Source organism: Dermochelys coriacea, chromosome 23, assembly GCF_009764565.3.
Source record: "Dermochelys coriacea isolate rDerCor1 chromosome 23, rDerCor1.pri.v4, whole genome shotgun sequence".
Taxonomy (NCBI): domain Eukaryota; kingdom Metazoa; phylum Chordata; order Testudines; family Dermochelyidae; genus Dermochelys; species Dermochelys coriacea.
In genome coordinates this window covers 7082303-7109447 of record NC_050090.1, presented here as the reverse complement: position 1 = coordinate 7109447, position 27145 = coordinate 7082303, and the positions used below count along the sequence as shown (strand labels likewise).

The window sequence follows — 27145 nt, the reverse complement described above, 5'->3', positions numbered from 1 at the left end:
GCCGGTGCCACATATACCATAGCTGCCGACGTCGGAGCCATGGCAGCTGACTGCAGTGGTCGCTACAGCCAATGCCCCCAGTGCCGACAGCGTCAATGATGGCACAACTGATGCCTAGGCCACCGATGACGACCTGGAATGCGACCTCTGGCTCTGTCCCGGCTCTGATGGAATATCCAGGACTCCAGAATGGCACTGGAGTGGAGCCTGCCATTGACCCGGCCATGGTGGCGGGTAGGGCTGCCGATGGCGCCAGGATCTTCTGCTCCGGCTGGAGTGATACAACTCCACCCCCGAGGACTCCATATAGGAGGACTACAGAGGAGTGGTGCCCATTGGTGCCGGTGATCAGTGCCGGGGGACCGGTGTGGCTCCCCGGCATGGGTAGCTGGTGCCGGGGAACAATGCGCAGGAGATGGTGATTGCCGCCCCATCATCACCGGCTTGCCCCTCAACGGCATCAAGGGTTGAACTGGCCCTGGTGACTTAGCGCCATCCTCCCCTCCAAGAAAGGATGGCGCTGTTAGCTCCAGCAGGTCCCTTGCCGCCTCTACTGTTGAGGGGAGCTGCCGCTCTCGGCTGTGGTGGGCCAGTGAGCGATGAGGGTCCGGACTCGACTGGATCCCCATGAGGGAGGAGTCGGCATGACAATGGTTGGCGGTGGGACTGAGGTGGCGTGGCCCGACACGGGTCTTACACCCAACCGCTCCTTGGGTTTAGCTGGAGGAGAGTGGCTCCTCTCCGGCCTCCTCTTCTTTTGGGGGCACTGGAGACCGAGATTGGTGCCTCCCTGTGGCCTGTGCCAAGGCCTTGTGGGCACAGCCATGGTGGTGCAGAGGGTCTCTCAAAGAGCCCTTCCTCGGCAGCAGCTTGTGTGCCAGCGCACTCCACACTGACGAGGAGGTGCTCGGGATTGGCTCTGCCAAGCCGGGGTCCAATTGAGGGTGGAGCGCAGCCTCCATCAGGAGGATCTTGAGACACTGGTCCTGGTCTTTAAGAGTTCTGATGGCTCTCCCCAAACACTTCAGACACAAATTGTGTGGGTTGCTCCTGGGCATAGATTTGCCATAGTCCTTGCAGGCTTTAAAACCCAGGGATCGAGGCATGCCCCAGTGCTGGGAAAGCGTTGGGGGGGAGGAGTACCCCCAAAATGAAACTTAGCGAAGAAACTACCTATTTAACTTACCACAATAACTATGATAACTATATACACAATTTATAAAAAAACACTGCAAGAGTGGAGACGCTTGCTGAAGCAAGAGCTAAAGACGTTCCGGCTAACCATCACTGACGGTAAGAAGGAACTTAAGGGACGATGGGTCAGCATGGCCCTGTATTGAGCGCCACGAAGGTGCAACCCCAGGGGGTGCCCAGGCCAACCCGACGGATACCACTCGGGGAAAAATCTTCCGGCTGCCTTGCACGCAGCACGCACACACCTTATTGGAATTGACATGAGCAGCACAGCCTGGAGAACTTTTTTTTTTTTTTAAAATACCAGGCCAATATTTTCAGAAGTAGAAGCCTAAAGTGCAGCCTTTCAGCCCACCTTTAGGCATCCAAGGTGGGATTCCCAGAAGCTCCCACGTGACTTCAGAACGGATGTTAACGATGCCCTGGACTCGTCTCTCTCAGAACAGATGAGCATTTTGAGAGTGACACATCTTAGTAGAAAAACTGCTATGTAAGCTCTAAAATTCTCTGAACAGTTAGCAAACTGCAGAGTCAAGCATGAGCCATCCAGTTCAGGAACCGGAGACGAACCAGGAAGCAGTTGGCTGATAGGGAGATCAGCCAACTGCTCTGGGGAAAGGACGTACTGAATGGTACAGGCCTGACCCTGAAAGCTGGGGAGGGTAACCTGACTCTCACAGTCCTACTAGCCAGATGGAAACAGAACAAGCTAATTACACTTTTAAACTTGCACATAATAAAAAATATTGATTGTCTTATTAATCTTGATTTAGCTCTACCCTCTGAGGCACCTGGCATTGGCCACTGTTGGATAGGATACTGGGATAGATGGACCTTTGGTCTGACCCAGTATGGCCATTCTTATGTTCTTAACCCCTGGTGAAAAACGAAGCTCTGAGTACAGCAGGCTCCCACTCGGGTGCTGGCTCTCCAGGGGCATGAGCCATTAGTGAGGCTGGAAGCTAGCAAATGGCACTGTTCCCCCAGAACACCGCACACCACACTTCCCCCTCACACAGACACCTGGACCCCTAAAGAGGCTGCTCTGAGGGACTGCAGGAGACTGACCTTGAGGGAAGTGGGAGTAGGGGTCTCCCACTGGCCTCAAAATCACTGGCCACTTCTGAAGATTTAGGCCCTAATCTCTGGGAACCCAGCCAGTGTCCAGAGCACATGCTGAGGATGAAGAGTGACATCTGCTGGACTCATGGAGCACTGAGTCACCTCCCAGCCTTGCCCACAGCCACTGCAGCACGATCACAGGGAATGCTGGAGCAAGGAGCAGCTCTCTCTCCAGTTCTGCAGACAGCTAGCTCCCAGACAGCAGCTGCTCCCTGTGACACTGGACTCCATATGCTTTATGAAAATATGCTGCAACTGGAATATGCTTTATGCACAAGGTCTCTTGTAAGGTATCATTACAGAGCTTATGATCTACTGAGTGGGGTCATCCTATTTGTTTGTCATGTGTTATTTCTATGTCTGGAGCAAGGAGAAGATGATATAAACTTGTATTACTGATGTAAATATGTTAAGTGGAAGCCATTAAGGGTGCTTCAGAATCAATGAACTGTAAACGGCTCTGTTTACTTGCAAACCTTCCTGTGTACGAGTGGGCCAGCCCAGGAAGAATGGAGGCTGGGGTCTCACAGGACATGCGACCATGTCACATGATAATAAAATCCAACTTAAATTTGTTACTTTTCCATTTAGAAGGTGGGTGGGGACCCAGAGAGACAAACTATTCCCGCCTTGTGCCAAAGCTATAAAAGAGGGTGGAGCAGGACAAGGGAGGTCCCAATCATGAGAAAACCCCTAGTTACCACCTGAGATGGCTGCTGGAAATAGCAAGGACTGTATCAGGGGAAAGGATTGGGCCCAGACTAGGAAAGAGTCTAGTCTGTGAAAGAAGCTTACTGGAACATCTCTGACAGGTTTCAGAGTAGCAGCCGTGTTAGTCTGTGTTCGCAAAAAGAAAAGGAGTACTTGTGGCACCTTAGAGACTAACAAATTAGAGCATAAGCTTTCGTGAGCTACAGCTCACTTCTCACGAAAGCTTATGCTCTAATAAATTTGTTAGTCTCTAAGGTGCCACAAGTACTGTAAGGAGAGTGATCACTTAAGATAAGCCATCACCAGCAGTGGGGGGGGAAAGGAGGAAAACCTTTCATGGTGACAAGCAAGGTAGGCTAATTCCAGCAGTTAACAAGAATATCAGAGGAACAGTGGGGGGTGGGGTGGGGTGGGGGGATAAATAACATGGGGAAATAGTTTTACTTTGTGTAATGACTCATCCATTCCCAGTCTCTATTCAAGCCTAAGTTAATTGTATCCAGTTTGCAAATTAATTCCAATTCAGCAGTCTCTCGTTGGAGTCTGTTTTTGAAGCTTTTTTGTTGAAGGATAGTTCCTCAGATATTCTTGTTAACTGCTGGAAATAGCCTACTTTGCTTGTCACCATGAAAGGTTTTCCTCCTTTCCCCCTCCTGCTGCTGGTGATGGCTTATCTTAAGCGATCACTCTCCTTACAGTGTGTATGATAAACCCATTGTTTCATGTTCTCTGTGTGTGTATATCAATCTCCCCTCTATTTCCACCAAATGCATCCGATGAAGTGAACTGTAGCTCACGAAAGCTTATGCTCTAATAAATTTGTTAGTCTCTAAGGTGAAACATCTCTGAGGGTGAGATTTACCTGTAATCAGTTTCTTAATGTATTAGGCGTAGACTTGCGTTTTTGCTTTATTTTACTTCGTGACCTATTTTGTTCTATCTGTTATTACTTGAAACCACTTAAACCCTACTTTTTATACTAATAAAATCACTTTTATTAGTAAACCAGAGTAAGTGATTAATAGCCAGGGGAGCAAACAGCTGTGCATCTCTCTCTATCAGTGATATAGAGGGCGGACAATTTACGAGTTTACTCTGTATAAGCTTTATACAGAGTAAAACGGATTTATTTGGGGTTTGGATCCCATTGGGAGCTGGGTGTCTGGATGAGGGAGACAGGAGTATTTGCTGAGCAGTTTTCAGTTAAGGCTGCAGCTCTGGGGGCACAGTTCAGACCCTGGGTCTGTGTTGCAGGAGGCTAGCGTGTCTGGCTCAACAAGGCAGGGTTCTGGAGTCCCAAGCTGGCAGGGAAAACGGGCTGAGAGGTAATTTCAGCACATCAGGTGACAGTCCCAAGGGGGGGGGGGGTCTCTGTGACCGAACCCATCACAATCCCTGCCCCCAAGTCTGTGCCTGCCCCACTCTGACAGCACAGGAATCACTTGCCCGGGCGGTGCCAAGCAGCGGGTACTCACTGTATCGCGGAGACGGGGAGCGGCTCTGCCTGCTGTACTGCCTTTCCCATTCTTCCCGCTCCTTTTCTCGCCGCTCTCTCTCCCTGCAGAGAAACAAGAGGGCTTAGCGCACAACCTGCAGAGAACACGCCCAGAAAACAACAGGGGAAGCAAGAGAGTTTACTTCATTCGGATCTTCCGGGCCATGGCTCGCAGCTCATCTTCTCGCTCCTGAAAGAGAGAGGCACGGATCAGCCAAGCTCAGTGTGAACCCCAAAACACACACACACACTCCCCTCAGCACAGCAGTGCTCCCTCAACTTCACTCCCCACCCCTGCCTACTGAGTCCCTGGACCATCACGCTGTGGATGCTAGCTCTACTCTCGGGTAACGAATCCATGAGCGCTCCTAACCAGACAGAGGGGTCTGCAGGGAGAGGACATTCCAAATGGCCAGACACTCCACCCAGGGGTGTGAAATGAGAGTAGTGGCACAGCTCAGTGATTAGAAGCAGAGGCAGACCCATGTCAGGGTGCAGCAGGGTCACGTACCTGCCTTTCATGTTCCTGTTGCATCATCTTCTCTTGTGCTGCCTTTTTGTCAGCTTTAACTGAGAGAGACAGAGAGAGAGATTTTAAGCAGCTGCCACAAGGCCAGGCCAGAGCGGCAAGTGAATTGCATAATAAAACTGGTCCTGCTTACACTGCCTGTTGAGAGCCTTCTGCATTCGCAACTTCAGCTTCTCCTGTGGAGTCAACTTTGGCTACGAGGAAAGTTAAACAGAGACATGTTAAGGGAAGGCACAGGGACATCGGCACTGCCAGACAGGATCAGATCCGGAGGCACTCTTGCCAAGGAGGGCATCTCCTACACCAGATGCCTCAGAGGAAGAGACAGGAAACCCTGCAGCAGACAGATGGGGGAGCAATCTGCCCCAGCAGGTCTCATCCAGATCCTTGACACCTAGAGATTGGGTTAAGGCCCTGAAGAAGGAGATTCTCCCCTCCCCCCCCCACTTCCAATGTTCTGTGTTGTGTTGACTAGAGAACTCGGGATATTCTTGTCAGCCACAGAAATGGCCAGTCCCTTACTGCATCTTGCCAAGTTTTTGGCCTAAGCAATATCCTGTGTCAATGAGTTCCACAGACTGACTCTCATATTTTGTTCAAAAGTATGTCTTCATCAGTTTTGAATTTTCACCTTCTAATTTCGTGGAATGTCCCCTTCTAATGCTGTGAGGCAGGGAGAAGCTCCCAATCTCCCTTCTTGACCAGTCAGTAATTCATAGACTTTCTCCTGTCACCTCTTATTCACATCCTCTAGAGGAATGTCTACCCTACAGCCAGGAGGTGAGATTGTAGACATACTCGAGCTAACTTTGGTTGAACTTGATCAAAGCTAGCTTAAGTAACAATAGCATTGAAGTCACAGCAGAAGGATGGAGGCATAGGTCAGCTGCTCCTAGGGTCCAAGATAGCTAGATCAAATCTACCTCAGGTATATCTACACATGCTGCAATCCCACTTCCAATTGCAGTGTAGACATACCCTAAGGGAATAAAGCCAAATCTTTTCACTCTCTCCAGCCAAGAGTTTTTCTAGGCCTTTGACCATTGTTACAGATTTGTAGATTCCAAGGCCAGAAGGGACCATTGTGTATAACCCAGTCCAGGGAACGGCCCAAAAATAATTCCTAGAGCAGAGCTTTTGGAAAACCATCCATCTTGATTTAAAAATTGCCAGTGATGGAGAATCCACTATGACCACTGGTAAGTTGTTCCAATGGATAATGATTCGCACTGTTCCTGTCTGAATTTGTCTAGCTTCAACTTCCAGCCATCTGACCGTGTTAGACCTTTTGTTGCTAGATGGAAGAGCCAGTTATTAAATATTTGTTCCCCACACAGGTACTTGTAAACTGTGTCAAGTCCCCCGCTCCTCTGAACCTCCTGTTCTAGGGTATCCTGTGTGAGATAGGGTGACCAGTCTGCATACAGTCTGCATCCCTGTTAATCTCTATCCGATCCTTTGCACCCTAGCCCCTGGTTTGCTTTCCTGGCTGCAGCAGCATACTGAAGAGGGCTCCGCTTGGAGCTGCCTGCAATGGTGCCCGGGTCTCTGGCCTGACTGGACACCGCATTTACATCACTCCAAGGTGGGTGAGAGGGAGGACAATGTACTTTCCTGCCTTTTTCTGGGAGCACTCTCAGGCTGTGTGTTTCAAGCTGGGCCTCTCAGCTCTGGGGAGCTGCCCTGTGGACAGGCAGCCAGAAACAAGAGGCTTCACTGGTGAGAATATGCAACTCAACTTAGGCCAGCAGGGACCCACTCACAGGCAGGCAGGGGCACCCAAGGTAGGGGCCGAGGGCCACTCTCCAGTTGGTTCTAGCATAGATGGGAGGGGGAGCTGGGCAGAGGCTGCTGCTCCTCTAACAGCCACAGGAAGGGCTTGGGGACTGGAGAAACTCAGCCCAGGCAGCCATGTCTGTTCATGCAGCCAGGAGGAGACCAGCACCAGCAATACTCCAGGGGCTTGCTAGAGCGTGCAGCTTTCAATACCAGCTAAGGGAAACCTTGGAGCTCATGGCCAGCTAGCAGCCTTAGGGCCACAGTTTGGGCTGCCTGGAGCAAAAGAAACCAACCCCTGGAGCACTCCTCTGATTTAACACTCTCCGACCCCACACGGAAATATGACTTGGGCAGCTTTAACGTGCCTTAAATTACAGGTTACAGACCAGTACTCAAGATGCCACTGCCACAGAAGTGTGCCCAGGCTTTGACCCCCAATCTGCCAGTGGCATGGGATCACTGCAGTCCCTTCAGGGTAGGGCCAAGGAAGCGCTCCCATGGCAAGCCAGATCAACCCTCAATGGGGCAGCTGATACTAGACTCCTGCTACATTACTGCTATGCTCAGCCTAGTGCTCTCCTGACCATTGGCCCCAAGAGTTAGCACAGGTAGGATCAGAGATAACCCATGTAGCAGCTCCATGTCTCTAGGGACAGCACTGATCTCTCGCAGGGATTCTAGCCAAGGAAGAATGTGTCTAACACCTGCAGTGCTGGGGAGCCCTGGCCACCCTAGCCCAGCTCCATTTATGGAGGGCCAGGCTGGCCAGGGCTTCACCTCCATTGCCCACTGGCGGAAATGCAAAAGCTCGTCCCCAAGTCTTATTCTCTGAATGCAAGAAGTTAGTCCACCAAGACTGAGCGTATGGATTGCTGCTGTTGGCCGTCAGCCATGTTGATTGACATTTCCCCAGTGCTTTAGCAAATTTGATCGATTAGCCCAGCGTATTAAGCAGACAAGAAAACATATTTGACAATTGCCTTGGGGCTAGAACCAGCTGCCCACATTCAAATCATATCAAGAAGGTGGCTGGCCTATATACACCCCTCCCTCGCTCCTTTCTGACAGACAGCATCCATCTGACAGCCTGAGCCCTACGGGTCACACAAAGGCTCCCCATGGTGGTGGTGGCTTGGAGATGACCTGCAGAGTGGCAGGCAGAGGGAGGCGAGGGTAACTCCAAGGGCACTCCCTCTCTTGCTCTGCAGATTTCAGAGTAGCAGCCGTGTTAGTTTGTATTCGCAAAAAGAAAAAAAGAGTACTTGTGGCACCCTTAGAGACTAACAAATTTATTTGAGCATAAGCTTTCGTGAGCTACAGCTCACTTCATCGGATGAAGTGAGCTGTAGCTCACGAAAGCTTATGCTCAAATATATTTGCTCTGCAGAGGATCCCACTGCACACCCCCACACAGGCACCTTGCTTCCCTAGGGGCCCAGTCTTGGGATCTAGACCATCAGGAGTTCATTGGGTGCCACTCCTTCCCAGACATATGGAGGGAAGCCAACACCCTGCTGCCCATTCCTGCAGAGCCAGTGTGTGCCTGGATCCCAGGTAGGAATGCAGTGAGCGTGCTTTCCCTTCCTATTTGGGATCTCAAGGACACAAGGGTCAACAGAACACAGAGTGCCTCTCTGCATTGCCGGCTGACTTGGCCATGAAATGGCCTTGCAGAGTACAGAAAGGCCCCCTGCTTCTACCTCTCCTTCCATGTCTGGAACTCCTTCCTAGGGGCTCCATCTGGAGTCAGGGCCATGCAGGCTGGGAGGGTCATGCTTTAGATCAGGAGCCTAACCCTAGGTCAAGGTGCTCCAACCTGCCACACAGGAACGGGTAGCAGGACCCAGAACGATGCAGAGATCCCACAGTTGCGAGGCCCGGAGTCCGAAAGCACCAGGAGGTTTGTTCCAGGAACCAAACAGCTGGGAAGGGAGGATGTGTCCTGGCCCCAGCCCCCTTGGCAGTTCAAAGCACCTTCTCCTGTCAATAAGTCTCCGAAAGCTTCTATTGGCGGCGCTTTGTTTACTACTTTGTGCACTTGCACAGAGGCAGCCAGTGGAAGCACAATCACAAGGCACTTGCTGCAGACCGGCCCAAGCCCCAGACCAACAGGGTCTGGAGAGCGCAGCTCGCAAGGGAGGGGTGGGTGTTAAGCTGCCAGGGGGACTGAAGCACCAGGCTCGTTTCCAGGGACGGCAGTAATCCCAAAGCTTGGCACTTTTGCATTCTAGCTTAGTCAGTGCAATAGAGGACATAGGTTCATCCGCTTACAGGGGTCACTGAAGGTGGGGGATCTGGGTTAGCCCCTGTACCTGCCAGCCCCACCCCCCACACTATGGACTGGCTACTACCTAGTGGACCGGGGTCTTTGTGGAGCCAGGAGAAGGGAAGGTGTCTTCTGTTCCCAGGAATTCAGCGAAAGGGACAGTGATCCGAAACCCATCCCCACATGTCACTCAGAGCTGAGACTGCTCCATTAACCCTGTCGCCCAGAGGCAGGGATGCTGGCACTTGCCTATGCTGGCTGCCATCCATTCTCAGTTCTAAGGAGCTACAGGGCTTGGCGGGCCTGCATCTTGAGGAGAGGGCTCAGGATTTCCAGCCCAGGGACAGGGGACTTGGGTTTCAAATGCAGTCAAGGAGCCCTTCATTCAGACAAGTCCCTGCATCTCCTCACTCCCGTGAACTACGGGGTCCCTTAGTTTGTTCTGCAGTGATGTGAATTAAACAGGTGAGGTTAAATTCTTACTGACTTTGGCAGCTCCTGTCTCTTTACCACCAGCAGTGTCAGCCCTAGAGGGGGAAAAGAGCTGTGATCAGAAGCATTGTGGAGCCGATGGGATGCCACGTACTTGTCTGGGAGAGTGAGAGGCCCAGCACTAACCTCCCCCCTCAGACATGGGCAGACCAGGCAGTTCACGTAGAGCTCGGCATTAGTCTCCTTCCTGTACCCACGCTCCCGGGTGCCAGAGCTCCCCAGGGCGGGGGCAGAAGAAGCCCCTTCTGCTGCAGGGCTCAGGGCCAAACACAGCCATGCAGAAGGGAGGCCAGGGAAAGAACTAGAACAGGGGTGGCCTTCCCTGAATGGGCCTGGCTCCACTCACTCACTTTTTCAGTTTCTCCCCCACGGCTGGGGAAGCTGCAGGCCTCAGAAGTTTCTCTCTTGCTGGAGAAGCTGATCTGCTGCGGCTTCGTGAATCGCTGGGACTCGTGCTGCTCTGACTGCTACTCCAGTGTCTCCCCGCTCGGCCGCTCCGTCGATAGCGCTCCCCAGACCGGGAATGGCTCCTAAGAGTGCCAAGGACATAGCCAAGGACCGCAGGCTTCCAAGCCTTCCCTATGCCACAGTGCGTGCCGCCTCCCTCCCCCCCGCACATGCCCTAGAAGTGAGGCAGTAGCATGGCATTAAGGTTGCCAATCCCACAGCTGCGGATAACTGCGGGAAGTGCCGTTGTCCACCATAGCCCCATCCAGAGGGTCAGTGGCTTCCGGCCAGGGCTGGAGCGGTTCCTCGAGGGACAGAGAAGGGAGGAGGAACCCAGGGTTGTAAAGCTGCCGTCTCACGCCCCACCCAGCCCTGTCGCTACCTCTCCTCCAGAGGCGCCTTCCTGCAGGCCACAGCAGCACAGGGTCCCATTGCAGGGTGAACACGCCATGCCTGGAAATTCCTGCAACCCCCCACTCTCCCCACCCGGCTCACTGCACAGCTCCGGGCAGGACTTACCTGGACCTGCGACGGGAGCTGTACCGGCGGCCCCGATCAGGCGAGTGTGATCTGGAGCGGCGGCGGCCATCCCGTGAGCCTCCTCCAGAGTAGCGCCGGCTCCTGCTGCGGGAGCGGGAATACCGTCGGCTGTGGGAGCGGCGGTACCGGCTGGACCGGTGGTGGTGCCCACTGGCTCGGTGAGAGCGGGAGCTGGAGCGGGAGCGGGAGCTCGAAGAGGACGAGGAGGACGGGGATGAAGAAGAGGAGGAGGAGCGTCTCCTATAGAGGATCAGAGACAACACAAGCCATTCACGCAGAGGGCAGAGATGTGACACAGGGGGTGCCAAAGAACTGGAGCATCATGGCACGCCAAGAGCCCTGCCCTCCTCTTAAGTAGCACTGGGCAGACTCAGCTTCTGGCCTCTGCCCCCAGCTAGCACAGCCAGCCAAGAAGCAAGGCTTGGCATGAAGGAGGAACAAGCACATTGTGATGGTTGTTACCAGCTCTTCCCCCAGTCCAGCTCCGAGACACTCTCAATACAGCAGCTCTTCAGAGCCAGGAGACAACGGCAAGTGGACTGTGGGCCCACATGAAGGCATCAGACAACCTCCCCCTCACTGCCGCCAGGATCCCTGCACACTGGCCCAGGAGAGGGCTAAGAAAAGGTCAGCAGTACCCCCAAATGACTCAACAGCATGTTCAGTGGCCCCTGCTCCCCCAGCAGGGTCCCTGTGCTTGAGCTGTGGAGAGGACCCTGTGGACCAGTCCCTCACACTCTGCACCATCACCCCTCCGTGGCTAGCAGCTCCACTCCAGTCCTCGGGCAGGGCTTGCACATCAGTGGCTGCAATGCAACTGCCTGCTGCCCAATTTACTCGTGCACAGTATGAGAGCATCTGGGGGTGTCCATGGCTCACTGACAGGGGGAGCCCCCCCAACAGGAGGGGCTAGCAGTTCAGTAACTCATGTCTATCCTTCCGCTACCAGACTCCTCTACCATCCATTCCTCTGGGGGCTCCCAAAGGAAGGCTGCAGGGAGAACAGTAATGCTCTCAGGCCTTTGTGCAGCCAGAGGCTGTGAAGGCTCGTTAGGCTAGAAAGTCCATTCTGGTCTTGCCCGTCTGCCCCAGAAGACTCTACAGAGGACAGGGCTTGCAGCGACTTCCATGGTCCCAGAGCAGGCAGGGGAAACCCAATTGTGATGGTACAGGCTCAATGCGGGTTTGGTTACACCATCCTACCACAATGCTGGGGAAAAGCCTGAAGTCTTATCACTCCCCTCCCCATTAAGGACTCAGACCATGCCCATGCCTGGGTCCTTCAACAAGGCGTCCAGCAAGGTACAGGCTCCACACCGGGCTCAGCTCTGGCTGGCACAGCGAGTTAGGAGGAAAGTGATTCTGAGGAAGACCGTCGGGAATGCTGGGCTCTTCTCACAGCCCCCCCATGGCCTCACTGCCTAAGACAGACAAGTGGCTTTGCAGCCCCCAAAGCCCTCAGCATGTCCTGAGGGCTGAGGGAGTGGACCTTCACCTCCTGCAATGTGGGCCATGGGAAGGCTCAAATGTGTGAGGACTCTCCAATGGGGCAGAGCTACCGGGGCCAACCAGGATTCTGGCTCCTGGCAATGCTGCAGGGAGGCACTGAGAGGGGCAGTAATGTTAGGCAATGCCAGTGCCACCCCAAAATGCCAGAACATGCAGTTCCACCTGAGGGCACCAGCCAGGGGCTCTGCAGAATGTCTACAGCTCTGTCTCCCTACACAGCCTTGGCCAACAGGGTGCAGGTGGAGCCTCTGGCTCAAGCTAGTTAGCCACAGACACACAATGGCAATGATGCAGCCATATCCCCAAGGCCAGGCACTAGCTTGGTCTATACGGTGCATACAAGGCACTTTACAACCCTGTGAGCTCTCAGCCTGCACTCAAATGCCCTGCTTGTCAGGAGAGGGAGTTGGGACAGGCCAGTACGCAGAGAACAGGGCCAGGAAGTGCCTGGGCACAGGAGGGGAGGGGAAGTACAGCAATTTGGGGGTGGGGGTCAGGGAACGCGAGGAGAGGAGAGGAAGGGATATTGTGGGCAAGTAGGAGAGCTGCCCCTTTCCAGCTGCCAAATCCCCCATGTCCTAGAATCTCTCTCCCTCACTGACATGCCAGGTCCCTTCCCTGGGCCCCAGGACAAGCTGCCCCCGGACTTCCCCTCATAGGTTGAGAATCTGACTATTCAGGGCCTTCCAGGCACTGTCTATCCAAACAGGCCTCTTGCTCAGTCTCCTGGACAGTGCCCCCAACTGGCCACCCCACACAGCACCTTGCCAGCCTGCGGGCAGGGCTGAGAACAAAATGGCAGCTGGAAAGGACTGGATGCCAAGAGGTCCCACTGGACAGGGTCTCCAAGCAGGGGCAGCTTGGCTTGGTGCCCATCAGGGGCACAGAGAGTGCAGGCCAATCGCGTAGATGGGCCGTTAGCCCCTGCTGAGTCTCTGGTGTTAAGGTTTGGGAAAGCGAGCCAGACGGGGGAGTTACCGACCGGGAGGAGGCGCTATGACCTGCTGCAGCGCTGCCCTGATGCACTTGGGTGGAGCGCGGCTTGCCAAGGGAGACGGCTTTCCCGGGGACTCCTCCGGCTTGAGCAGCAGCAGCTTCCTCGTCACTGCCCCCGAAACTGGTGATGAACGTGATCTTCTCTTCTTGGCCCGGGGAAGGCGAGCGAGAGCGTGAGCGGGATTCGGAGCTGGATTCTGAAGGCGACCTGGGAACAAAGTGAGAACAGGAGGGCTGCTTCACTGTGGGAGGTGGAATTTGCCAAGAGCTCCCCCAGGGGGGGCAGCACGCTGGGGTGGATGCAGCTTCTGGACCCTTGCTGGACCTCCCTAGGGCTGCAGCAGACCCAGCACGTCCAGCAGGGGTGACCTTTCCCCAGCCCAAGGGCCCCTCAGAAACAGCCAGAGTCTGTCAACTACAAGAATCCCCCTCAGAGACTGTCGCTGCAGTGGCCTCTCCCCCAAATCACTCCTGCCATGCCCAGCAAGCCATGCCCAGCAGCTACAAGCACTCACCGTTTGTAGGGATCGTATGTGGGGCTGTCTCTCCTCGCATAACTGCAAAGAGAGAACACGTTAGGGAAAGCCTGTGGCAATGGCCAAAGAGAGATCCAAGGAGCACAACCTGCCATGTGGCCAGCAGCCAGGTGCCCTGTGGAGTGACCAGCTGGCTGCACAGCCATGCCGCTCACCCTCCCGAGTGCCCCACTCAGTGCAGGAAGCAGGGCAGAGCTACTCCTCTTGGGTTTAACCCACCCCACCAGGGTTGCAGCCCCCCCAGGCCTCATCTGCTGGTACAAGCAGAAGGGTTAGTGAGGGAGCCAAAGGCCTCTGAATGGAGCAGAAGCCTCTCCTAGAGAGGGAAGTGGTGCACGTGGCCTGTACTGGCTCTACATGGAGGTGAGAACACAGAGGTACCAGCGGTGGCCCACAATGCGTTACCTGGGCTGTAGGAGCCAGGTGGCAGGGCAGCGGCAGCCTCGGGGCTTGCGAGAGGTGGGGCTGCGAGCCCTGGACCCACAGGGCAGCCTGGCCGGACCCCTCCACGCTGGGCAGCTGGGAACCTGGCATAACCCCGGCACGCGGGCCGGCCTTTAGCAAACAGCTGAGCGGGGCCGCAGCTGTGTGCTAATTGGGCCGCATGCGTCCTCGCAAGTTGAGAACTGCTGCTCCAGCTCTTTGTGACGCAGACAAAAGAAGCCTGTCAGCCTATGATGGTTGAAAATTTATCAGTTGCATCAGAATTGATTCTGGATTTAACTAAAGCCCAGGAAGGAAATGTTCCTAAGTTTGTGTCTGCTAGGGAGAATGACGTTGTAACTAGGTTGCATCCAGTTAGTCCCAGGGACCAGGCGATACTGGTGCTTCTCTTTTACTTGTTGCTAGTGTGTTGCTGAGTAAAGATATGACAACTCTCTTTAATCAGGTCGATATCATAGCCAGGGCACAAGGAGAGCCTGAAAGTGATTTAACTGCGTCACCCACTGACAGTGTGTGGAAACTTGTAACTAAGTTATTGTGTGTAGAGCCATGTTGCCAGTGAGGAAAGCTGCAAAGGGAAGGAGAATGCCTCTAACTATGGAGTCTAGCAGCTTGCCTAAAAGGGGGTTGTGTAAAAATCCTCCTAATGGGCCAGCGGTGATTCTGAGTGTAAGTGAAACTCAGAAGAAGGTGGTGGTGGCTCTGCAGAGCAATGCTTCTGTGGAGCAAGATAAACGTCAATTGTTGCTTAAAGATGCTCCTATGGAGAAGAATCCTCATGGTAGTTTTTGCAAGCAGTTTGCTGTAACTGAGGGGTGTGGAAGTGAATTAACTGAGGTAGATCAAGATGAATTTCTGTCCGTAGAAGACGTACTTGTGGCACCTTAGAGACTAACAAATTTATCTGAGCATAAGCTTTCGTGAGCTACAGCTCACTTCATCAGATGCATCCGATGAAGTGAGCTGTAGCTCACGGAAGCTTATGCTCAAATAAATTTGCTAGTCTCTAAGGTGCCACAAGTACTCCTTTTATTTTTGCGAATACAGACTAACACGGCTGCTACTCTGAAACCTGTCTGTAGAAGGCAACAGTTGATTGAGAGATTTGTTTCAGTTCTTAACAGCCAGAATTTTTCTGTTGAAAATGGATCCACTGACTTTGTTTTAGAAAGACCCAGTGTGAATAACTTAGAGAAGGCGTCAGATGGAATGAAAATTGTCAGGGAATTGGAACAGCCCTATGGTGATGACCAAGTGGCTGCGCTTGACCAGCTTGTTGGGAAGACGATGTTGTTGGAACATGAATGTCTCCATACTGATTCTGTGAGTGAACAGTCTGGGTCTCAGGTTCAGTGGAGGACTGAGTAGTTGAATCTACAGAGCAGGACAGCTGTGCAGTTATCTCTTGAGAATACAGGAGATGGCAGGCAAACTTTCACTCCTAGATACTTTGATATGACTTGTAGCCTCTTAGTGGACTTGACATCTGATTCCATGTGGAAGCAGAGATTGGTAATTAAAGGACAAAAGAACCTTGAGTCTAACGTGCTAGTGAAAATGGATGGTATCTCTTTAAGACAGAGTCCAGCCTTGGAGATGGTAATGGTTAAGAATCTGAAAACTAGTAAACAAACTAGTGTCTGTGTTGATGCAGATTATCTGACTGACAGGGGAAGAAAAGACTTACCCATACCATAATTGTTAGCAAAAAGGACACACCTAGCCAGCCAATGGATTCTGTTACACAAAATAGCTCAGATTTTGACCCTTCAGGACAGGGAGGAAGGGAAAAACTTCATCTTGCTAATGGAAACCACAGGTTAGCCCTAAAATGCCAAAACCTCAACAGTACTGAGCCAGAGGTATGGCAGGACAAAAATGCTTATAAATGTACACCTGGGACAGATATGATGTTAATATTATTGCTAATGTTAACTCTTGTGACTAGTTTGTTGCGGATACCAAAAACTGTAAAAACGTACAGTGTGCATGATCTTTTGGAAAAACCCTTGGGAGTGGTGCATAAGAACTCACTATGTGCTAGAAGCCTTTATGGGTTACTGTTTCTTTACATGACAACACACTTTATGTTAAAAGATCTTGTGATACTGATATTTCACAGCCAGTGCCTGTAACCAGTCTTAAAACTTTTCACATCAGAGAAAGCATTATAGACATAATGTGCTGTATGAAAAGGGAAACTAAGGCACACCACCCTATTGCTTTCCTGGCTAAATGCCAAGATTCCTACACTATGGAGAACATTAATATCCACATTGACTTGATGTTAATTGGGTTCCAAACATTTGCCAGAGCTTGCATGGATAAATTAACTATTTTCATTAGTTCATGGCAAGATCATGAGAGACATGCAGAAATTATGCTGCAAGAGCACATCCAATCCACTATTGATCTAACCAAGTTTTACCTTGGTTTGTAAAAGAATTCAATAATATTGTTACTTCCATAATGAACCTTACAAAGAAAAAGCCTGTTTTAGCCAAACATGATTTTGATTAATCTTTTCTGTTATACACTGATACTTCTAATTCTGGGTCAGAAGCTGTAGAAATATAGAACCAAGAATGGGAAGCCCCTATGATGCATTCGGCAGTGTCTGGGACACCCCTTCCTGCATCAATTTTGCGTTGGAGGTGTGACATTGTCTGATTAAAATATGACCACGTAGATCATTGTTGCTACCGTTATACAATTGCAACAGATCTTACACAAAGTGTGTCAAAGTAAGGTATCAAAAGAAAAGTTATGATTTGCTGAGTATGGTTAGGCTATTTGTATGCATGTATCATTTTTGTATCTGAAGTTATGAATATTAACTATGTACCTGTATTTCAAAATGTTTGCTCATATGAAAACACCCACAAGGTGTTTAGCCAGCACATTGTGAAGAAACTATTCAAGTTGAATGGCCCATCAAAGAACACTTAACTCACAGTAGAAGACGCCTAGCTACACTTAATGGACTTTCCTGTGATCCGATGAAGTGAGCTGTAGCTCACGAAAGCTTATGCTCTAATAAATTTGTTAGTCTCTAAGGTGCCACAAGTACTCCTTTTCTTTTTCCTGTGATGGCCTCTACTATGACTAAGCGAAGCATGCATGGATACCTGACTTGCCCATGTGACTCCAAACACCATCTTGTTCCCTGTAATTTTCCAGTGAGAACAATGGGTTTCCCTTCACTTGGCAGAAGCTATAAACGGCCCTAGAAATATCTCCATTTTGCCTCTTTCCTGCTAAAACCTCTGGACTATGAATTTATACTAATGGGAGCATTCTAACCAAGGGATCGAGGACCTTCCAATGATTTGGAAGCAATCAGAGATTTGACTTAAGCCAGCAGTTTATTCCATCTCTGCTACAAGCCTGATCCAAGAACTTGGCAATTACTGTATTTGATTCCTTTAACCAATTTTAACGCTCACTTTTCTTTTTTTCTTTTTTATAAATAAACCTTTAGATTTTAGATACTAAAGGATTGGCAACAGTGTGACTATTGGGTAAAGAGCCCTTTGTTTGATGGAATTAATTTTAAATAACCACTCATTGAGTTTAGTGTTTTTGGTGGTGATACAAGGACTGTTAGCCAGTGTGGTGAAAAAGTTTACTTTTGTTGCTGGTTTGGTATATCTTATAGGAGAATAACCACCAGTTTTGGGGTGTGTCTGCCCTATTTCTCAGAAGTTTGTCCTGCATTTGGTATTCTCAGTTGTGACCCACGAACAAATGGTGACACCAGCTTCCCTGCTAAAGGGGTTCAGAGGAGAGGAGTCCAGACAAGGAGAGGCAGAGATGGAAGCACATGGAACATCTGGAGCTAAGCCAGCCGCCCTTAGACCTTGAGGGACAGAGCTAGTGAATTTACCAGATCACTGTCTTATAAATTCGTGTGAGAGCAGAGGATTCCCTACCTTACACACAGACCCCTGGCCAAAGAAAGCATCATACTGCCCAGCCCCTTGGCGAGCTTGCACTAGCAGAATCCATGTGGACAGAGCCTTTTCAGAGCCAGTTGTTTGAAATAACCATGATTCCAGGAGTCGCTGTGTTCAGGGCTGGGGGAGCTGCCCTGACACTGCAGCAGGGGCCAGACATGGGAGACGAGTCCTTGCGCCCAGGACAACTAGTGCCAGAGGCCCCGCCCCAGCACCCTGTTGCTCGCCAGCCCCTCTGGCTGACTAGCGTGCTGCAGGGGGACGTTGCATCGTCATCGCCTTACCTGGGAGGACTGATTTTTCTTCCTTTTAAGCGCTTCTCTCTAAACTCCCTCCTCTGTCTGCGAGAGCGACGGCCCTAGATGAGAAAGGCCCAGCACTGAGCGGTGGAAGAAAGCCTACCAGGAACACCCAGCCCATGGCTCAGCACTTCCATTGCTCTACCCCAGTACTAGGAGATGGGAAATGACAGTCTGTCCCATCGAGCTCCTCTGGGCTGAGCTGCCCCAGTCTAGGTACAGGCCAGCTGTGGGGAGTCCTGGCTAACATGGCCAGGTCTTTTAAAACCTCCTCTGCATCCCACTGCTAACCCTCTGGAAGCAGGGCCTAGCTGGAAAGCAGAAGAGCTCTCCAGAGGGCACCGCTGACCCATGGGGAAAGTGGCTTCGTCAGGCTTGGGAAATACAGGCAGATCAGAGCAGGGCTGGGAAGAGGCCTGGCTGGACAGCCCTCCCCAGGGCTGCGCCTTACCGAGTACATGGCTTTCTCCTCCTCGAGGGCTTTGGCGTGTTTAATGGCTTCTGCCTCCTCTTTGTCCTTCCGCAGCATCCTTCCGGAAAAGGAAAGAAAGCTGGCTAAGTGTGGCTGCTTCCAGAGCCTGCCCTGCTCAGCCCTTGGATGGCGGTACACAGAGCAGGGGCATGGATGCACTGTGACAAAGGGACTTCACTACCACAACAAGTGCTGGCAAGCAAGAGCCTCTGCTCTGCCTCTACCCTGATGCAGCCCCAGCATCTGCCTCTAGCACAGGGACTGCTACCAGAGCACTTGGGCCTTCAACGGAAGAGTCAAGGGGCTAAGCTGGGGCTGGGTCTAAAACTGACCAGTACCAGTGGTACCAGGGTGTCACGGGCACACGGGAGGAAGCTCCAAGTTGGAGCGGTCCACAGAAGCAGCGTCAGGGCTGCCCCGGAAAGCAGGACGGGTGCCATCCAAAGGGTCTTACACTAAAATTAACTAAGCAGCCACTGCTCTCCCAGGTGCATCAGTGAAGAGAGGAGCTGCATTTAACTCTGCACCTCTCCCTGGCTCTCCTGCCACCTGGGTCAGATGCTTTGCCCCTCGACTGGAGCAGTGCTGATGCCAGAGCTGGACGCTCCTCCCCACCGAGGGCTGGCACTTCACATGTATGGTAGGTGATGCAGCAGGCAGCCAGTCAAACACATGGGGCTGCCCTGAGGCTGCACCAGCCTCTCACCGATACCTGCAGCATCCAGACAGCTGCACACATCTGCCCCAAAGCAACCTTCTCCATGCATGTGGGCAGAGGGGCAGCAGCAACTTCCCATAAGCCAGGGCTGCCAAAGGCCTGCTGCCATGAGAGCTCCCACACCAAGCCACAGTGGGTACATCTGCCCCCTACATCCCTCAGTAGCTATAGCTCCCCTATGTGGCTCGTGACTATGGCAATCCAACCCCCCAGAGCACCTGGTGGTGTGCCTTGAGCTCGGCTCTGAGCCCTGGCTCACACGCGGGCCGTACCTGACGAAGTCCCCCTCAGCCATCCCGTATGTGGTCGCCTGTTTATTCAGGTCAGCCACCTGCTCCTGATTTAACTCATCCACGTCAACTTCCACATCTGCAAGCAGAGTACCGGTGTCAGCGTGCCTGCAGGCCTCACCAGTGTTCAGGGCAGACAGCTGAGCTGGGCTGCTCTCCAGCTGCCCCGGAGCCAGCTGGGGTGTTGCTGGAGTATCTGCTGCACCATAGTGCAACTGAGATTTGAAATGTGGGGGCCACAGGACTTTCTTGGGCCTTTCAGGAGTCCCGTTTCTGGTGCTGAGCTCAGTGAACATGCCCCCTCCACCCCTACATGGTCCTCCACCCACTGCTCACAGGATTGAGAGGGTAGAGCTGGGGAGCAGCCCCTCTCACCCTCCCCACTGGAACACATGGCAGCAGCTTTACCTGAGCTCAGCTGGGGAAGCAGGGACAGCAGCTCCCGCCCAACCCAGGGCTCTGAGGTCAGCCACCAGACTCCCATTCCCCAGGAGCTGTTTACAAGCCCTAAGGCAGCAGCAGGGGACAGGTCTGCAATGGGTGATGGTGGGGGAAGAGAACACAACCCTAGCCAGCATCCAAGACCCCTGCAAGCACCCACCGATGCATGAAGGGAGGAGGGGACTGGGAAGGGTTGGCCATGTTAGGCAGGACTCCCCACAGCAACTGCACTGCAACACACTGCTCCCCCACACCCCTCCCCTAGAGATACACACAGGCACCACATAAAACAGATATGTGCCCAACACACTGGGGAGTTGGCACTTGAAGGATGAACTCGTAAGCACAAGGTCTGGGAAAGCCAGTCTGTGCGTGTGGGGTCGGGGGGAGGCTACCCAAACACAGCCTGCACAGGCGATATCCCGAGGCAGGACTGCCTGGGCAAGCAAGACACACCGATATCCGGAATGACTTCATCCTCATCTGTGTTGCTGTCCTCCTCAGAATCCTCCTCGTCTCCCCGCTTCTCCAAGGAGTTCTCGAGCTCGGCCACGGTGCTGTCCTCGTATGTGTAGCCAATTGATGCCTTCTTCTCCGCAAGCCTGGGCACAAACACTGTCTGTAAACGTGTACTGCCAGGGCAAGGGCACAGGGCACCCACCCAAGGTCCCTGGAGTCTTGCAGCACCAGCTTTCCCTGCTCTCTCATTGACCCCCACGTTGCCTCAGTTACCTTTGAAAACCCAAAGCATAGTTAACTGAGAACCACTACAGAAAGAGCCCTGTAAGCCTCCCCCCGGCCCCAGACACATAAGCACATCACCTTGCCCTCCTCTGAAGCCGTGCTGAGGCACCAGGCGAGGAGCACAAGGAAAAAGGGCTCCCTTTCTTCGTATTCCATCTCTCCCAACCGCTGGGCGGTGCTACGCATGCAGTCTGACTGGTCGGAATACTGGCACCGAGGCAGAAATAACCCAGTCTCAGGCTTCAGGACAAGCTGAGCACCGCAGGGTCAGGAAGGAATTGTCCCCAATGCTACTCCTGTCCAGCAGCTTTATTATTCAGGAAGAGGAGGGAAGGACTTCCTCTGCAGCATCAGGTATCAGCCACTCACACACTCCCTGGAAAGCCTAATTCTGAGGCAGGGCAGAGAGGAAGGACTGATGCCCTGCAGGCCCGGGGAGATGGGGCTCAGGGGGCAGTGGTTGTTCATTCTGATCCAACCTGGGGCACAAATGCATTCACTTCTGTCTCCTCCAAAAGCATGCCTAGAGGGGCAGCTCAGCACGCACGCCACTGGGGACCAGCACCGACCCTCTTTTCCCCCATACTCACTTCTTTTTCTCATCCTCATTGGGCTTCTGGAGTCCCCCATAGAGCTCATCAATATAGATCTGATAGAGACACTGCTCCTCTGAGACTTCAGACAGAGAGACAGACAGACAAGGGAGTTACATGCCAGCTTGAGGGCAAACACCAATGCCAACAGGCCTTGATTACAGCTGAGTGACGGGGCTCATTCGAGGTGACACAGGTAAGAGGGAGTCTCTCCTGTATGCATCATCAAACCACATGAGCAGAGCAGGATCCCTGCTCAAGAGCCGGGAGAGCGTAGGGGAACAGGGATGGATTGCTGATCCTGAATCCTAGAAGTCATTGGTTGGAATGCAGCCTTGCCCAGGAGCAGCTGAAAGCTGTTACCAGCTGATGACTGCTTGAGGACTCCTAGGTGAAGGGCTAGGTGACATGTGCAAGTTACCAAATAGTGCTCTAACTGCCCCCTCAGTGTTATTCTTGGCAGAGAACCCAAGAGTCGAACGGGCCATGAGGGGGAGGGAGGGTCCCTCCTCCTCCCCTTCCTCCTGGCAGAGCACAGAAGAGCAGAAGTTCACAGAGTGGTGTCAGGAACTATGCCCTGCTGTTGCCAGCTGATACCTCTCACCAGAGCCAGTTTCTCCTCACAGCATCGCCCCCAAGGATGTCTCCGTGCCCCAGAGGACAGTGGTCTCCAACAGACACTTACTGCCAGCGAAGTCGTTCTGCACCAGACCCCTGTAGCGCTCGTAGTTACACTTCCTCTCATCCGACTCCTGCTCAGGAGAGCTGAGAAGCAAGAACACACACTGGCACCAGGAGACAACTGGGCAGACAGGACAGAACTAAAGGTGACCAGCTCAGAAGCACTTCAGTGACTTAGCAGCCCATGGCCCATTTCCACAAGTGACTTCCTGTGAGATTCAGGCTCCCATGTCAAATCTCAGCAAAACACTTATGGAAATTGGACTCTAAAGCAATTGCGGCTGCATTCTGCTAACTCCACTGTTCAAATAGTACGACATTAACCCCTTGGTGGCCATCCCCGTGCATCAATGACTTCCATGGGCTATTAACAGAGCTCAGCAGGAGGCTGCACGGGAGTCTTCATAGGCAAGGCTGAAGCTAGCTCTCCTTTACAAACCTGGTGCAACTCTCCCTCCCCTGAAACCCAGTTGGCCTAAAGTTTCACAGGGGCCAACATGCCTGGAAATCTGGTGTGCTTGGGAGATATGCAGGGTCGTCCCCACTTACAGCTGACTTGGCTTAGAAACATTAAATTCAGAGAAGACGAGCTCTGAGAGGGGAGAGCTGGCTGGTGAAATTTAGTTATTGAAGCTGTTTCTGCAGGATTCAGTAGAGACTTTGCAGAGTCTAGAATCTGGATGGGAGGAGCGGCAGATGGAGGGGATGGGCAGGAAGGGAACCCATCTAGAAGTCTCCTGGCCATTTCCCAAATAAACCCACCTCCAGTCCAGTCCACCCAATGCAGCTCTCTCTACACCAGGATGGGAAGCAGGGAGCCACATGGGCAGAGTCGTGCAGGGACAGAACCTGCTCCTTTGATCTGGCAGACTCCAGAGTCAACTGCCTTGGCAATTCTTACCAAATTTTTAAACTAAGGGAGATCCCAGCTCCCTTTAGTGCTGGGGTCAGAGCTGGAAGTACCAGAGATCAGATGTTCAAGGGAAAACCCCATTTAGTGAAGTTCTGTTCCAAAATGGACTCTGTAAATGGATCTTTCTACTTAGCTCTGCTCCATATGTGAACCGATGGCCTCCCCTCATCAATTATTTTGGATTTCTTAGGGTTGCAGAGCCAATAGAGCAAAGGCTTCAACCACAGAAGTCCTGCTTGCTTTGTTCCCATCAGCCATACCTGGGCAAGCCAATGGAGCTGCCCTGGGCCCCTTATTTGTTTGGCAGAATATTATAGCAATGACATGTGAAAAGAGACCCTGGTATGACTCTGAGCCTGGGTCAGGTCTGCGAGCCGGTAGATGGGGGAGGTAGGAGGAAACAGTCTTTTTACTTGGAAGCCAAGCACATTCAACCCAGAACCAATCAGAAACATGGAATCCCAGTGCCACAGGGTCCTTTCAGAGCCATGTTAAGCAGATCCACACTTGGAGAACCCTCTCCAGCGCCCCATCATCACCAGTGTTGGACAGCCTGGAAAGTCGGGGTCAGGTTACATTTACCAACCCTATGTCCTAAGGGATACCAACAGCAACAACATGGAACGCTCCCGAGTCCCACTGGTCTGCACTGATCACCCAGCACTCTATGCCCTGCGAGAAAGGACGAGGTTGGGGTCTTCTGGAGCATTGCTCCTAAGCAGCACTCCATAGAAATGGCTTACATTGGGTTGAGCAGTGGTGGGGTGTACATGGGAATGTAGTCCAGGTGAGCTCGCACATCAAACCGGTCGATCATGTTGTTCGTATCCCCTTGCCAGGGCATCCTGCAGCAAGAGAGCAAAAGACAAACCAAGGTCATTTAGCACTTCAATTGGATACAAATGACAGACCTGCCAGAGAGACAAGCTGCTATGAAGAGGAACTCAGAGGTGCTGGGGCACTCAGTCTAGACCCAACGCAGTTCAGTCCCGTGACATCTGTGCACTGGCTCTGCTGCATGGTACACAATGGGACACGCTCTTAGCCAGAGCCAGTGTGTAGTGACAATCGGAGCCTAGTAGGCCTACCCTAGGTATAAGCCTAACTGCAGGAAAGTGGATAAAACTTCATCAAATGTCACAATAATCTATAACAATAACTGTCAATGGGAAAAGGTGGCAAAATGAGACAGAAAAACTAAGTGAGTCTAAATAGAAAGACCTCCTAATATAACTCAAGTATGTGAGATGGACATCATGCCTGGTAAACAGAAAAGCGTGGGATCGGAAATCAATAACCCCAAACTGGTGTGTCAAAAACTAAGCCTAACTGATGAACAAAATAACAAAGGAGTGTGCTATTCCTTCCATCACTCTGTCTTGGGATCCTCAAAAGGAAAGATTTTAGGGGGGAAAAAATCAACAAGAACAATGCTGGGTGACTAAAACAAGGAGGAGTGATGGCTGCTACCCCACCATCTTCTGAAACATTGGTATCCACCATACCACTGCTAAGCCTTGGGCATTCTAATCCCAAGAGAAGTCCAGACCAAACCAGGCCAAAGAGAGGGACCCAGATGACAGCGCCACCTCCACTGGCTAAATCCTGAAAATTATCTGGAATGCGAGATTGTTATCCTGCACCTCCATGTGCACCTTTGTCCTTCTCTGCCTTATTTCTTCTCTTTCCTCTCCCTCTCCCTTTGCCTTCTATTTAATAAGAGTCTGACTTAGCAGGCGAAGACTGTATATTTTGTAAACACCGCTGTAAGCCTGTGATCAGACAGGCAACTAAAGACTCGGCCCTAAACAGCCTGATGCTGATACAAGTTTGCCAGGTCTTAAAGGGGCCTGTGTTTTTCTAGCAGTGTTTGTTTTGTCTTCTAGGAAACAGGAATAGACCTTAACAACAACAGCTCCAGCCCCTCTTTTCCCCAAAAAGAACAGTTATCTTTGATATCATCTAAGAGACTGTCACACAAGGGTTTTTTCCCCTTCTAAAAATGGTCTCCAGCTAAAGAAAGGGAACAAGGGATGTTGTTGCAATAAAAGTCTTACTTAATACTTTACATTTCGAATGCTTCAACGGATTCTACTTCTCCTGTATCTGTAATAAAAGGCTAGAGGGATTTTTAATTGTATGTTTGCCATGGCACTAAGCTGGCTGAGGTCTCTGTATACCAAACCCTGAACCTTGTTTAACACTCTGACCAGGTCACGTGACCGTCTTTGACTCTTTGACTAATTTATTCCCCCTAAATTAATACAAGCAGCCACCTGTTACCCTGAGCCTTAGTGCCATCCCTTTGAGAGTCTTGTTCTTCACCTCAGCAGGGCGAAGTAGTCAAGCATAAAAACACTGGTGCACTTGGACTTTCATACTTTACTCACCACCCCAGTGGGGAGGAAGACAATGAACTTGTTATGTGTAACGGGTATCTCCTCAGAGGTGCTGCCAAAAGAAATTCCTGGGGCTTGTGGGATCCTTTAAAATAAAGTGCAAGGGAGGGGCCTCTGCTCATTATTAACATTAGGAATTGTCCACACAGCGTGCTCTCTGCTGGAAAACACTAGTGAAAACTGAGCACTCAGGAGGGGAAGGAGGTGGAGCCAGACACCTCAGAACTCCTTGTTCCTGTGTATTTCACTCAGACTTGGCAGCTGGCAGAAAGATCCTTCATGCCCGTCCCTCCAATGAAGAGCAGAGAACGCAGCCAGTCCAGCTGACTGCCCACCCATCAATGAGCGCCCTGCAAGATGGGGAAGAGCCGACTGGATGTTCCTGCTTCTTCTAAAGGTAAACAACAGGCAGAGGATGGTTTCGAAGGCACCTCTATCCACCAAGATGCAGCACTTGCCCCACTCCTGGGGTGGGGAATGGGAGACAGCTTTGAACTTGCCTCAGTTTGAAAAGAGGCCAACTTGCCTTAGGGAGGATAAAGAGTCAGAAGGAGCCATGAGGAGGGAGGGTCTGAGCCTGGACAGTCTCCCCTCAAACCACTGTCCAACAGTCAGCCTGTGCCAGAGAGAACAGCTCCCTGTGGTCTCCCATCCCCCAACACAAACCTGCGGCAGGACCCCAGCTCCACAGAGAGGTTTGGCTAAGGCCTTGCCTGCCTCATGTATAGGGCCCTACCAAATTCACGGTCCATTTTGGTCAATTTCATGGTCATAGGATTTTAAAAATCATAATTTCCTTATTTCAGATATTTAAATCTGAAATTTCACGATGCTGTACCTGTAGGGGTCCTGACCCAAAGGAGGGCAGTAGGGGCGTCACAAGGTTATTGTCGGGGGGTTGTGTTATTGCCACCCTTACCTCTGCGCTGCTGCTGCTGGCAGCACTGCCTTCAGAACTGGGCAGCCAGAGTGTGGCAGCTGCTGGCCAGGAGCCCAGCTCTGCAGGCCACACCACTGCCAGAAGCAACACAGAAGTGAGAATGGTATGGTATTGCTACCCTTACTTCTTAGCCGCTGCCTTCAGAGCTGGGCCCTCAGCTAGCAGCTGCCACTCTCTGGCCACCCATTGCCACCCTTACTTCTGCGCTGCTGCTGGCCGTGCTGCCTTCAGAGCTGGGTGCCGGGCTAGCAGCCGCCGCTTCTCTCCACCCAGCTCTGAAGGTAGCGCAGAAGTAAGGGTCGTGATATTGCCACCTCTTTAGAATAATCTTGTAACGCCCCCCCCCCCCCCCCGCCCATCACCTTTTGGGTCGGGACCCCAGTTTGAGAAATGCTGGTCTCCCCTGTGAAATCTGTATAATATAAGGTAAAAGTACACAAAAGACCAGATTTCACAGTCCGTGACGCGTTTTTCACAGCTGTGAATTTGGTAGGGCCCTACTCATGTACCTTGACTTATTACGGGGAGAACTAGCCATTTCCACAGTCTCCACTGTTTCTGGGGATTGGACCCAAGGTTCCTGTGCTGAGATGCTGATCATATGCCCTGAGGATAGGGGGGAAAGGGGGGAAGGTCACT

General features: G+C 52.0%; 1 protein-coding gene and 1 long non-coding RNA gene across 7 annotated transcripts in view; both read right to left on the bottom strand.

Annotated features, from left to right (window-relative positions):
• The window catches only part of LOC119847023 (CLK4 associating serine/arginine rich protein), a 40275-nt gene that overhangs the window by 5808 nt on the left and 7322 nt on the right, over positions 1-27145 (bottom strand). For 5 of the 6 annotated variants that reach the window (XM_038381379.2, XM_038381378.2, XM_043501136.1 and 2 more), the window contains 16 exons: positions 23911-24012; positions 22259-22338; positions 21571-21655; positions 20693-20838; positions 19778-19874; positions 18767-18845; positions 18301-18374; positions 13596-13637; positions 13067-13288; positions 10555-10815; positions 9939-10118; positions 9584-9623; positions 5185-5245; positions 5034-5092; positions 4666-4712; positions 4503-4585 (listed from right to left, as the gene is read on the bottom strand). In XM_038381379.2, coding sequence (XP_038237307.1) covers positions 4503-4585; positions 4666-4712; positions 5034-5092; positions 5185-5245; positions 9584-9623; positions 9939-10118; positions 10555-10815; positions 13067-13288; positions 13596-13637; positions 18301-18374; positions 18767-18845; positions 19778-19874; positions 20693-20838; positions 21571-21655; positions 22259-22338; positions 23911-24012 — 1658 coding nt within the window. Of the gene's footprint in view, positions 1-4502; positions 4586-4665; positions 4713-5033; positions 5093-5184; positions 5246-9579; positions 9624-9938; positions 10119-10554; positions 10816-13066; positions 13289-13595; positions 13638-18300; positions 18375-18766; positions 18846-19777; positions 19875-20692; positions 20839-21570; positions 21656-22258; positions 22339-23910; positions 24013-27145 lie in introns of those variants that run through there. The other variant, XR_005290051.2, reaches the window with a different exon arrangement.
• On the bottom strand, positions 14852-16902 carry LOC122457240. The gene is made up of 2 exons (XR_006276717.1): positions 15133-16902; positions 14852-14915 (listed from the first exon to the last, which is right to left on the bottom strand). It is a non-coding gene; the product is annotated as an uncharacterized LOC122457240 (long non-coding RNA).